Source organism: Oryctolagus cuniculus, chromosome 9 (genome assembly GCF_964237555.1).
Source record: "Oryctolagus cuniculus chromosome 9, mOryCun1.1, whole genome shotgun sequence".
NCBI lineage: Eukaryota > Metazoa > Chordata > Mammalia > Lagomorpha > Leporidae > Oryctolagus > Oryctolagus cuniculus.
This window is the reverse complement of record NC_091440.1, coordinates 119649645-119662327: the sequence shown is the minus strand read 5'-3', so window position 1 is coordinate 119662327 and position 12683 is coordinate 119649645. Positions and strand designations below refer to the sequence as shown.

General features: G+C 41.0%; 1 protein-coding gene across 35 annotated transcripts in view; it reads left to right on the top strand.

Annotated features, from left to right (window-relative positions):
* The window catches only part of C2CD5 (C2 calcium dependent domain containing 5), a 93613-nt gene extending 81754 nt beyond the window's left edge, over positions 1–11859 (top strand). For all 35 annotated transcript variants that reach the window (XM_002712710.5, XM_002712712.5, XM_070049482.1 and 32 more), the window contains 3 exons: positions 378–568; positions 4833–4979; positions 10568–11859. In XM_002712710.5, coding sequence (XP_002712756.1) covers positions 378–568; positions 4833–4979; positions 10568–10699 — 470 coding nt within the window. In that variant the 3' untranslated portion in view covers positions 10700–11859. The remainder of the gene's footprint in view (positions 1–377; positions 569–4832; positions 4980–10567) is intronic.
* Positions 11860–12683: the final 824 nt, after the last annotated feature.

The window sequence follows — 12683 nt, the reverse complement described above, 5'->3', positions numbered from 1 at the left end:
TGGAAAAAAAAAAACAGCTGTACTGGGAAATAACAACTTTCACACTCTCCTTGTAATAATTTGTTTCTACAGCAGATAATTTTAATGCTCTTCTGCTTTTTCTTCACTTTATAACCTTTCATTGTGTGTATAGCTTTACTGCATCAACATTTTCTTTTGCAGGAATGCCATTTTCTTCCAAAAGAATTCCATTCCAGCATTTCCTCTTGTATTTTCCTTTCTTTTTCTTTTTTAATTGCATGTAGTGCATGATAATTTCTTTTCTTTCATGACATGGCTTAGCCTCACAGACAGCTGAATGTTGTCACCACTTACTTGGAAACTTTGGGGAATAATCATGTTACCAGTATCTTAATGTTTTCTTTCTCCAATTTTAGCTGTGACGGTTGAAAAAGCAAGTCCAGTGGGAGAAGGAAATTTCCGGAATCGTTCTGCCCCACCTTGTGCAAACTCCACAGTTGGGGTTGTTAAGATGACACCGCTTTCTTTCATTCCTGGAGCAAAAATAACTAAGTATCTTGGGATAATTAACATGTTTTTTATTCGGGAAACCACTTCTCTTCGTGAGGTAATTTTATAGAAAAAATTTTTTTTCATTTTTCTCTGATTAAAAGTTTAGTTTAAAATTGTTGTGTTTTTTTCTTGCCAGAATAGCATATATGTTTACATTTTACTTAATTTACTTATATTTCAGTAACCTGTCCCAATTGATTCTACACTAGAATTGCCAAGCTTCATTTCACAGCTGGTATTATCACAAGTCACATTAAGTTTAAATTCATTAATTATTAGAAATTTTAGATTTTTACTACATAGTAAATAAATACATTTATCTATTTGATTAGAAGTTTAAAATAGCTGTAAAGGAGCAGCTTAATTTTCACAGTAGTTATTTGCCTGAGATATATTTCAGTAGCAGTTTTTAAGGGATCACATATAGAAATATTAGAGAACTCTATGTCAGATACACATCTGTATAGATACTTTATATCATTTAAACCTATTGTTTCTTTGCTCTAAGAATGAGACTACTCATTTTCAGACTTTCCAGCAGTATGTGAGAATCCATTTCTTCAAATTATTACTTTACAATGAATGTCATTAAATTTTCATTTGTTTTTTAAAGAAGAGTAGCTTGAAATTTTACTTGATGTGGGTTAAGTCTAGAACTAGTCTACCTTTATTCTTTTGTAACATGAATTTAGACTCCAGAAAAATGGAAATTATACTGGCTTTAGTTTATAGAACAGGGCTGCTGAGCAAATTAATATTGTGAATAGGGAAATTTCTAAATTATGGAGGCACAAAACCCATGTTTCAAGTTAGCAGCCATGTGTATTTTTAAAAAGTGTGTCAAAGTTTCTTGGTTGCACTTTTCCCTGCCATCTCACCAGAAGTGTTCCTGCCTCTCTGGTAAAAGCCTTCATTCTCTGTGTATATCACACTCCTACCCTACACCCAGCACACTGCCTGGCACACAAGAAACATGGGGCAGTTGGATATAAATGAGCAGAGGCTTCTGAGGTTATCTAATAAATTAAATGGATGTTTCTTTTAAGATAAATAGGTTTGCTAATCATATTGTAATTATGTTGAGTGGAAGAATATCTTAACATATTCTTAAAAAATCATTTAGTGAAGAATTAAAGTAGATAACACTTCTATGTCCATTTAAATTTGACAAAGAAGGTTTGGTGCTAGAAGCTGATATAGATTGTGACTTAGCCCTTTCTAGTTGTTCTTAACAGTACATGGGCATTGTGCTGTTTGAATTCAGAAGTTGTATTTGATTTCTGCTTCTTAATCTCCCATATCATAACATGTTCTTTCACAGATTTCCCTTAAACATAGGCTTTTCAAAAAAATTTTTATGTATTTGAAAGGCATAGCTATAGAGAGAGATGGGCAGTCCAAGAAATCCTCCACCTGCTAACTCTTCAAATGGCCTCAGTGGTCAAGGCTGGGTCAGGCCGAAGCTGGGAGTCAGGAACTTCATCTGGGTCTCCCATGTAGGTGCAGGGGCCCAAGTATGTGTGCCATCTTTAGCCACATTCCCAGGCCATTAGCCGGGAGCTGGACCAGAAGTGGAGCAGCTAGGGCCTGAACCAGTGCCCCTGTGGGGAGCAACCGGGACTGGACTGAGTTACTGGAATTAAGACTTATTCTATGCATCTGCTCTCCCACAATATGACGCTGGGAGAGGAGAAAACAGCTTCTACGCAGCTGCCTCTTGCCAACTTGAGTGATGACCTCCAGGAGCTGATCCTACTCCTGATTGGAGGAGAGCAGCGTACTCGGCGTGTGGGCAGCCAAGTTGGGATTGGCGGAGGAGGACTATAAAGGAGGAGAGAGACAGCATACACCAGGAACATCTAAGGGGAACACCTGTGCAGCCTCCGAGAGAGCCGGCCGGCGGTGTGCCACTCTCCTGCGGAAGTGGGGAAAGTGGCCAGGGGGAACCGCCCTTCCACGGAGGTGGAAGGGACGGTAGCCAACCCAGGAAGAACCAGCAGCAAACCCGGGGAGGGCCGAGCAGACGAAAGAACAACGCAGGGTCCTGTGTCGTTCCTCCACGAAGACGGGGAGCGACATAATGGTGCCGTGACTCGGATCGGAAACCTAGGAGGGATAGGAAACCTAGGAGGGAAGAAACGGGAAGAAGTGGGAAAATACCGGAGAGAGAGACTAGCAAAGAGCCTAGGGAAAGCCGGACGAAAAAGGTGCCAGAAGGAGCTACTGAAAGCCTAGGCATAGACTCGGATACGGACTACGGGGGGAAGCTGGGAGAAATCTCTAAGGTCTAAAGCAAAAGTGAAAGCTAGAACAAACAGACTCGGATACGGACTGTGGGGAGAAGCCAGGAGAAATGAGGGAGGAATATTGTTGGAAGAAAACTTAGGGAAACATACCGGGTAGAGAAAAATGTTAGGGAAATTGAAGCTGTGGGGGCAGGCAGAGGCAGAAACGTAAGCCAGCTTGGGATTCTTCAAGTCAGCCCGGGGAGCAAAAGGCGAGAAGCTAGACGCGTAAGCCAGGTTGGAATCCGTCAGATTAGCCCGGGGAGCAAAAGACAGGAAGCCAAACCATAAGGCGGAGACGCGTAAGCTAGGTTGAATTCGCCAGGTTAGCCCGGGGAACTTAGATTGAATACCGGTGGTGGCGGAAATGTAAGCTACGCTGAGCCGGGAAGCCGCGCAGATGAGAGAAGCGCTGGCTGAAGCGGCTCAGAGCCGGGAAGCCGCCGAGAAGCAGCCTCGGGGCAGGCGCCGGGAAGCCGCAGGGATAAGAGAAACAGAAGTTTAGAAGTAAAATGAGAGAAATAGGAATGCTGGCAGATAGAAGTAAAATAGGAGAAATAGGAATGCCCGGAGATAGAGAAATAGAGAAAAATAAGGCCTCCCCACAACACGCACGGCAATGAGGGAGCTTGGATTCGGTCTGCCTGATTAGGGAGGTGGTGAGCACCTGCGGGCGGCTAGCAGCTTATGCGCCGCAGGTCACCGAAGACAGGCACGAATTAACATCAATAAGTCTCCCCACTAGACGGCAATGAGAGGGCTTGGATTCGGTTTGCCTGATTGGTAGGGCTTGTAAGCACCTGTGGGCAACTCTAGCAAGCAGAGCAGAGTGTGTGCCGCGGGGCACCGAAGACAGGCGCGTATCAACGCCAAAAAATGGAAAGGGGGATCTGTGGGGAGCAACCCGGACTGGACTGAGTTACTGGAATTAAGACTTATTCTGTGCATCTGCTCTCCCACAATATGACGCTGGGAGAGGAGAAAACAGCTTCTACGCAGCTGCCTCTTGCCAACTTGAGTGATGACCTTCAGGAGCTGATCCTGCTCCTGATTGGAGGAGAGCAGCGTACTCGGCGTGTGGGCAGCCAAGTTGGGATTGGCGGAGGAGGACTATAAAGGAGGAGAGAGACAACATGCACCAGGAATATCTAAGGGGAACACCTGTGCAGCCCCCGAGAGAGCCGGCCGGCGGTGTGCCACTCTCCTGCGGAAGTGGGGAAAGTGGCCAGGGGGAACCGCCCTTCCACGGAGGTGGAAGGGACGGTAGCCAACCCAGGAAGAACCAGCAGCAAACCCGGGGAGGGCCGAGCAGACGAAAGAACAGCGCAGGGTCCTGTGTCATTCCTCCACGAAGAGGGGGAGCGACATGCCCCTATGGGATGCCTGCCTCACAGGCCTCAGCTTAACCCACTATATGCCAGCACTAGCCCTTCAACATAGATTTTTAATATTAACTGTGTGACATGATATCCCAAAAGTGTTCCTTACCTGATGAGTTGTCTTCACAGTTAATCTTTTAAAAATTAACCTTGTATAGCTACTCTGCTATTAGAATTGCATCTCCTTCTGTCAAATCATGCTCATCGTCATTTCAGTACATTGATGGAGACATAAACAACTGCTCCTCCTGTCTCCCAGTCTGAGCCATGTTCCAGTCACAGTTGCCTCTTTTACAGCTTCTTAAACTGAGTTTGACAGAAGGAGATGTTGAACATAGAGGCATAGTTTGAGTGCTTGCTCTGCCATTTACCCACTAGCTGTGTGATTGGCTCTAGTGATGGGCACATGACAAATTATCTCAACTTTGATTTTATCTTTTGTTAAGTTAGTAAATCCCTGTACTGTTGAGTAAGGTTTGTTTGTTCATTCATGAGTTAAATCTCCACTTTGCAGGGAAGTTAAATTATTTTATTCATTATATTAAAACTCCTTGTGTTGTTTTAATATATTAATATATATGTATATGCTTTGCTATTTTGTATACATTCCTCTATACCCACATATAATATGAGTTCCTTTTGCATTGTTACCTAGGAAGGAGGAGTCAGTGGATTTCTCCATGCTTTTATTGCGGAGGTGTTTGCGATGGTGAGAGCTCACGTCGCAGCCTTAGGAGGCAATGCTGTTGTGTCCTACATAATGAAGCAGTGTGTTTTCATGGAGAATCCAAATAAAAACCAGGTGAGATACAGTGGAACATCTGATCGCAGGAACCTGAGAATTGCACCCATGACCGTCTACCACCCCTGCCTCTGCGAAAGGGAATTACCTTTCAGAGATCTTTGATTCTAGATGCTTGAAATGTATTTTAATGAATTTATGAATACCCATGGTCGTATATAGCGCAGATGTTGTTTTCACATTTCCAGTGACTTGTTTTAGTGTTCTTTATTTTTAAATTTATTTATTTATTTATTTGAGACAAAGCTGGGGGTGGGAGGAGAGAATGCTTCCACCTGCTAGTACACTCTCCAAATGCCCGCAAGGACCATGGCTGACACTGGGATCCGAGAACTCAACCCAGGCTCTTCCTTGTGCATGGCGTGGGGGTCTGCAAGCAGGTAGCTGGAATCAGGAGCTGGAGCTGCGAATCAAATCCAGGTGCTCCAGGGTGGGATATGGGCCTCTTACATGCTGTCTTGATTGCTGGTCCAAATGCCTGCCCCTAGTTACTGTCCTTATTCACTTTTGGGATTTCTGCTCCCGAGCCATTGTTTGCACCATTTTCTCAGTGGGTGTTTGGTATACGTAAAAGCTAAACATGAAGAGCTGAAAAGTTAACAACACGGTCGATTCTAGCAGCCGTGCTGCAGCCAGTTAATACTAAGCAGTTTAATTCTGTTAATGGGGGATAAAAGGCACCCTGTTAGCTTAAATTGTGGAATAAATTTGTCCATTTTAAGATCATAGCATTTATAATTTTTTTTTAAAGATTTTAAAGAACTATAGATCTGCTAGCAGAACATCTGTGCTTTCCAGCCTGTTCTTCTTGCTGCACAGCAAAATCATACTGTTTCTGTAGCCCACTGTGGTAAATAGATAAAGGTGTTTGTGACTGGTAGTAACTGGCCCTGGGTTTCTGGTCCAGGGGACTGCCCTAAGAGGAGAGGGGATCAGTATTCTTGACAGACAGAAAGCTCAGGAAGCCATAGTACAGCATCATTACTACTATTTGTGCAGGAATAACAATGAATACTTGGATGTATATGTATTTATGAGGGGATCTCCAGAAAGTTCATGAAAAGGTACATTATAGAAAATTATGTATGGATTTCAAGGAATTTTTTGCACCAGAATAAATTTTATTTTTTAATTCCATTTCTCCATGAATTTTTTAACTACCTTCATATATGTGTATATATTTGTTCCCAGTTTTATTTCTAGATAATTGTATAACTTTTAATATTTTAAATTTTTAACTTTTTTAAAGATTTTATTTATTTACTTGAGAGGCAGAGTTACAGACAGAGAGAAAGAGAGACAGAGAGAGGTCTTTGATCTACTGGTTCACTCCCCAGATGGTCGAAATGGCTGGAGCTGGGCCGATCTGAAGCCAGGAACCAGGAGCTTCCTCGAAGTCTTCATTGTGGGTGCAGGGGTCCAAGCACTTGGGCCATCTTACACTGCTTTCCCAGGCCATCAGCAGGGAGCTGGATTGGAAGTGACACCCATGTGGGATGCCGGCGCTGCAGGCGGATGCTTAACCTTCTAAGCCACAGCACTAGCCCTTAAATTTTTAATTTTTTATTTATATAAAGAGAGTCTAGATAATTCTAAACAAAGGCAAATCTTTTGAATTCTTAGTACCTTGATTTTTCATTGATAAGATTATCTTACAGTGACAGGTGCTGTCATAAAAAGTTCATTATTATAGAAATTCAAAATGGTTTAGCTTTATTTTATTATCAATCATTTTTTAAAAGATTATTTATTTATTTATTTGAAAGACAGTGGCAGAGGGAGAGACAGAGTTACCTTCTTTCCACTAATTCACTCCCCAAATGTCTGCAGGAACTCTATCTGGGTCTCCCACATGGGTGGCAGGGACCCCAGTACTTGGGACATCATCCACTGCCTTCCCATGTGCATTGGCAGGAACCTGGGTTAGCAGCAGAACAGCCAGGACCTGAACCAGCTGGTCCCTATAATCAATAGGTTTAATCTTTTTATCATAACAGTACTTCATTTATAAACTCCTTTCAGTTTTCCTTGATAGGTTGGACATTTTTGTTATTCGGGGCCTATTGTACTTCATTATTAGATATTGAAGAAAAATAATGAGTTCACGAAACTAGAAGACAGCCCTCTGATAAACTGGTGATGGCGAGGGCAAGTTAGGGAAACATCTGGGAGGATTGCAGGTAGGCAACTGGGGCATATGTAAAGTTCCGAGAGATTTCTAGGCTTGAGTTGTAGAGTTAGGACCAGCTTATTGATACGTATGCAGCCAAGAAAACTGTGTAGAATTAGCATAAAGGGTACTTGGAGGAGAAGAAAGAGCCAGAAAGAAATAGTCAAAGAGGAAGCAGGAAAATGGAGAGTCTAAGTAGTGCCTGGATACAGGTGTGGATGTAGATGGAATCCAGAGAAAGCACATCCCCATCACCATAATTTGCTGTAAACAATTTTTTTTTTTTTTTTTTTTTTGGACAGGCAGAGTGGACAGTGTGAGAGAGAGACAGAGAGAAAGGTCTTCCTTTTGCCGTTGGTTCACCCTCCAGTGGCCACTGCGGCCGGCACGCTGAGGCTGGTGCACTGCACTGATCGGAAGCCAGGAGCCAGTGCTTCTCCTGGTTTCCCATGGGGTGTAGGGCCCAAGCACTTGGGCCATCCTCCACTGCACTCCCGGGCCACAGCAGAGAGCTGGCCTGGAAGAGGGGCAACCGGGACAGATACCGGCGCCCCGACCGAGACTAGAACCCGGTGTGCCGGCACTGCAGGCAGAGGATTAGCCTGTTGAGCTGTGGCGCCAGCCTGCTGTAAACAATTTGATATAATCTGGTCACAAAGAAATCATCTTGGAATCATCTTGTTCTTATTTGTACTAACTTTATTTTGCATAATAGAATTTTTGTAGTCTTATTAAACAGTTCCTTTTTGCTTAATTATTTTGTGTTTGAGATTAAGATTTGTATTTTAGGGGGCCAGCGCTGTGACGCAGTAGGCTAATCCTCCGCTTATGGCGCTGATGTCCTATATTGGTTCCACAGTCCTGGCTGCTCCAGGTTTGATCCAGCTCTCTGCTGTGGCCTGGGAAAGCAGCGGAAGATGGCCCTTGCTTGGGAGACCCAGAAGAAACTGCTTCAGATAGGCTTAGCTCTTTCTGTTGTGGCCATTTGGGGAGTGAACCAGCAGATGGAAGACTTTTCTCTCTCTCTTTCCTTCTCACTGTCTGTAACTCTACCTCTCAAATAAATAAATAAAATATTTTTTTTAAGATTTGTATTTTAGGGTTTCCATGGTATTAGGTTTATATAGTTTCTGTTTATAAAGTTAATTAGCATTTTGACAAGTGCCTTGAAATCAACCTACCTCTCTGCCTCAGTTTGCTCATCTATAGCCTGGGCAGAGCAATTGGGCATGAGTTCATAAATGTGATGTGCTTATGCCTGACTGACAGTAAGTGCTCTAAAAGTTGGTACTGTTACCTTTAACATGTCTAAAAGTCCTTAATGGATTCTTACAGGATAAAATTTAAGCTTCTTAATATGTCATATTAATTCTTTACAACTTGGCCTTTTCGTCCTCCTTCAGGCTCATCCCTCACTCCTTCCTCTCCCAGTATACATACTTTATAGTGCAAGTGCATTAAATTGGTTAGTTTTCCGAATGACCTGTGTTTTTTCTCTTTTCTAGCACTTTATAATGTGTTGATATGTAACGCTGCCTTTGTAAGTGAGAAAACAGGCTCACAGAGTTTTCGTGTACATTACAAGGCTATAAATAGGAAAGCTAGACCAGGACCCCCATTTCTTGGGTTCAGATTTCTATTGGCCCTCTCCCTCCATGGCCACATAATAATTGTCACTTATGTATCACTACTTATGTGCATGCATCACTTCAGGTGGTGAGCTGTAGGAGGCGACTCCAAAAAGCTCATGGAAAAGTAGAATCAAAATATAAGCTTATTTTGGTGCAAAAAAAATTTTTTTTAACTTTTATTTAATGAATATAGATTTCCAAAGTACAGCTTATGAACTACATTGGCTCCTCCCCCCCACCCGCAACCCTCCCCTTTCCCGCTCTCTCTCCCCTTCCATTCATATCAAGATTCATTTTCAATTTTCTATATATATATAGAAGATCAGTTTAGTATACATTAAGTAAAGATTTCAACAGTTGGTGCAAAAAATTTTTGAAATCTGTGAGTAGTTTTTTATAATACACATTTTCCATGGACCTTTTGAATACCCTTCATTTGTATGTGTGTACGTGTCCCTTAGAGAAATCTGAGAGACATATTAAAGAAGTATTAACCCATGACTTTTCACTGCAACTTGTTTATAATAGAAAAATATTGAAACAACCTAAATGCCCATGAAGAGAGAAGTGGAAATAGATTGTGGAATATTCATGTCTGAAATACTATACGGAAGTGAAAATGTGTGACCTAAAGTTCTGTCAGCATGGACGAATCTCAAAAATGTCATGAATTAATGAAAGCAATTTGTAAAAGGACACGAACATTATGAAACCATTTATATATTAATTATATAAATAATTTGCAAGATAATTTCAATGTAAGGGAACTTGGGCAAAATTTACTAAGATATATGATTTGACCTAACAATTCTATTATAAGGAGTTTTTCCTATTGATACACAAATTTATGCTAAATGCCTGTTTTGTATTGTTCTTATAGTACTGTTTGTATTAGCATGACACTCATTGGAAGCAATCTAAATGTTCATCAGTGGTTAACTAATTAAGAAATTCTAGTTAATCCATACTTTGGAATTTTCATGATCATAGGCCTCTCAGTTCAGCTTACACAGTTTTGATTGAAAAATTAAAATAGAACAAGCTTTCTGCTTATGGGTACCAAACCTTATAGATCTGATTTGGCTCCTTCTGACATTTTGTTTCCTAACCTTAAAAAATAAATGATGCTCAATTTTCTCCAGCTTAGAATATAAAAAAGACTGCATTGATAGGGTTAAATTCCCGGGATACTCAGCTCTTTGGGGATGGACAAAATAGCTGGTGTCATGTTTACAAAACTCTCTTGACCTTGATGGCACTGATGTTGAGAAATAAAAATCTTTTTATCTTTTAATTCTGTTTTCCTGTGAATCTTTTGAAGTCCCTTCATAGATAAATTCCTATGTATATGGATCATAGAATGTGTACTTTCTTTGCTTCATGTGATATTGCCAAATTGCTTTCCAGTGTGGTTGTACTTTGCCCAGCAGTTAAGCTGTTTCTCTTGTCCTGTGTCTTTGTCAATGCTTTACAACAGCTTTGCTTTTTTTTTTTTTTTTTGCCAATATATATAAAATGTGGTCTGTCTCTTAATGTCATTTTAATGTATATATCTCTGATTATTAGTGCCCTTTAATATTTTTTTGTATGACCTTTTGGGGCTTTTTGAGTTTTCTTTCCCATAAGTGCATCCTGTTTTCTTTTTTTATTTGGTTGTCTTTCTTTTCCTAATGATTTGTAGGCCTGTGTTTTCTCAGCTGTACAGCACTGTCCCTTGTGTCACAGAGCTAGGAACACAGCGTGGAGTATAACTGAACCGTCTTGTTGTCTTGTTGGTTGTTCTACAGGCACAGTGTCTCATAAATGTAAGTGGTGATGCAGTGGTTTTTGTTCGTGAATCTGACTTAGAAGTGGTACCATCTCAGCAACCCACTGCCAGCTGCCAGCCGTCATGTACTGGAGGAGAAGTCACAACCTGAAGAGAATCAGAAAGAGTGAGCTCAGCTGAATGAAATCCATCTGTCTCCATTGCTTTGTCGTTCGTTAGCTTTATAGAATTTTTTAAAAATTGAATTTAATTTGAGGTAAATAAGAAAGAGGGGATACTTATTGAATAGATGTGACTTGTCTGGAATCTCTGGGAGGCATGAGAGTTTCCTAATCCTGACTTTTCCTTTTTGCCCAGTTCAGACAGGCCCATGAATCCTGACCTTTCCTTAAGTTCAGGTAGAGTTCTAAGAGAACGTAGCAAAGATGTTGTGAGTCATGGGTACTTTATTCTGATTTTAATAAAACCGTAATTTAAAAGCTAAAATGGAAAGATTATCAGGAAAAAAGAGTGATCCTAGTGTATTTTGGAAAAACTAAGAAACTCAAAAGTTGCTGAGGAATAAATGGTCTGTTCAGAAATGTGTGGGAACAGCAGGGAAAAGTTTTCGGAAAACCACCATGTGAGTTTCCCGTGTGTTTTATTTTGATGAGGAATTTGCTAACAACTGAAAAAGGAAAGTGCTTAAATCATTTTTTAAACAGAAGCTAAAATTCTATAACTTACATCCCTAAGACACTCAGTAATTTATCGGAGTTGGTGTCCTTTCGTTGAAAGTTATAATAATCTCCGTAAAGAAAGAGGGAGAAATAGAATTTCGTACTGGTGACACTTGAGTTGATATTTAATCTGTCTAGAAGAGGCTAGGCTTAAACTGGGAAGAAAATATCAGTGCATTTTCTTGAAGTAGTAAAAATGCAGTAGGACCATAAAATTATTTTCTAATAAAATTGTATTAAATTCCCCCTAATTGAACAGAATTTTACTAAGACCTTAGGGTTTTTCAGTGGTTAGATTGTATTTGGCATAGGATTTGGAAACATGACTTGAATGTAAATATGCTGCAAGTGTTGAATGTACACCTAGAAATACTTTCTCTGTCAATGCCAAATGCCTGTTGTAAATGAACTTTAAATATTACATTCCTCCTTTGCACAATAAAATTTCTTTATAAAACCCATGATTTTTCTCCCCCAGGACAACAAATTGCCCTGAATATTAAGAGTCATTTTCTTGTTATCACAGGTGTCAATATTTTTCTGTATTTTGTTTATAATTTTATTTTTTAAATAAAAACTTTATAGAAATATACTGAAAGAGTTGTTTTTGTTTTGCCTCCTTGATTTATTACTGTTTTTTCAGAAATTTTCCACCTGAACCCGTGTGTAAGGCGCTTATCTTAATTTTGTTTGGGTTTTCTTGGGGGTTGGGCAGAGCAAGCCTTAAAATCGCACAACTATTGTTTATTTTAAAGATGAATCCCAGTCCTAGTGATAATCTTAGCGGTAGGATTTCTGGTAGGGAGCAGAGGCACTAGGGACTCCAAACTTTGGATTTCCAGGGACTTGGGTCAGCTACTGGCACGGGTCTGGTCACACTGGGCATGGATGTCTTTGACCTCCTTTTTGGAAGCCTCATCCACATGTTTCTGGTACTAGCTAGCCACTAGGGCTGTGGATATGGACTGATGGGTATCTAAAATAGGAGCCACACAGTCACCACTCTTCACACAGACACGGCTGTCTACTCCAGCAAACCACTCCTTGCCCATAAGCATCATGTGTGGCTTAGTCATCTCCAGGGCCTGCTGTTGACCTTGACAAGGCCATTGTTGGCAGTGCACCATGGCTGGCTGCTTTCTAGAGTCCTAGGGTCTGCACTGACCACAGCAGACCCTTGGATGTCAGGACTGCGCGTATGGAGAAGAGATCCTCACCGTGTGGTGCCGCAACCAGCGGAAGGTTGGTCTTAATTTTGGGTTTGTATGTCATTGGGTCACTTTCTTGTTTTTAGGTAGTAAAATGCTACCACTTTGCAGGGCACAGTTTTAGGCAGTGAACAAAACACACATAAGCTCTTGCTGTTGTAGAATTTACCGTTCAATGGCTGCACAAGCAAATAATTTGCAAAATGTC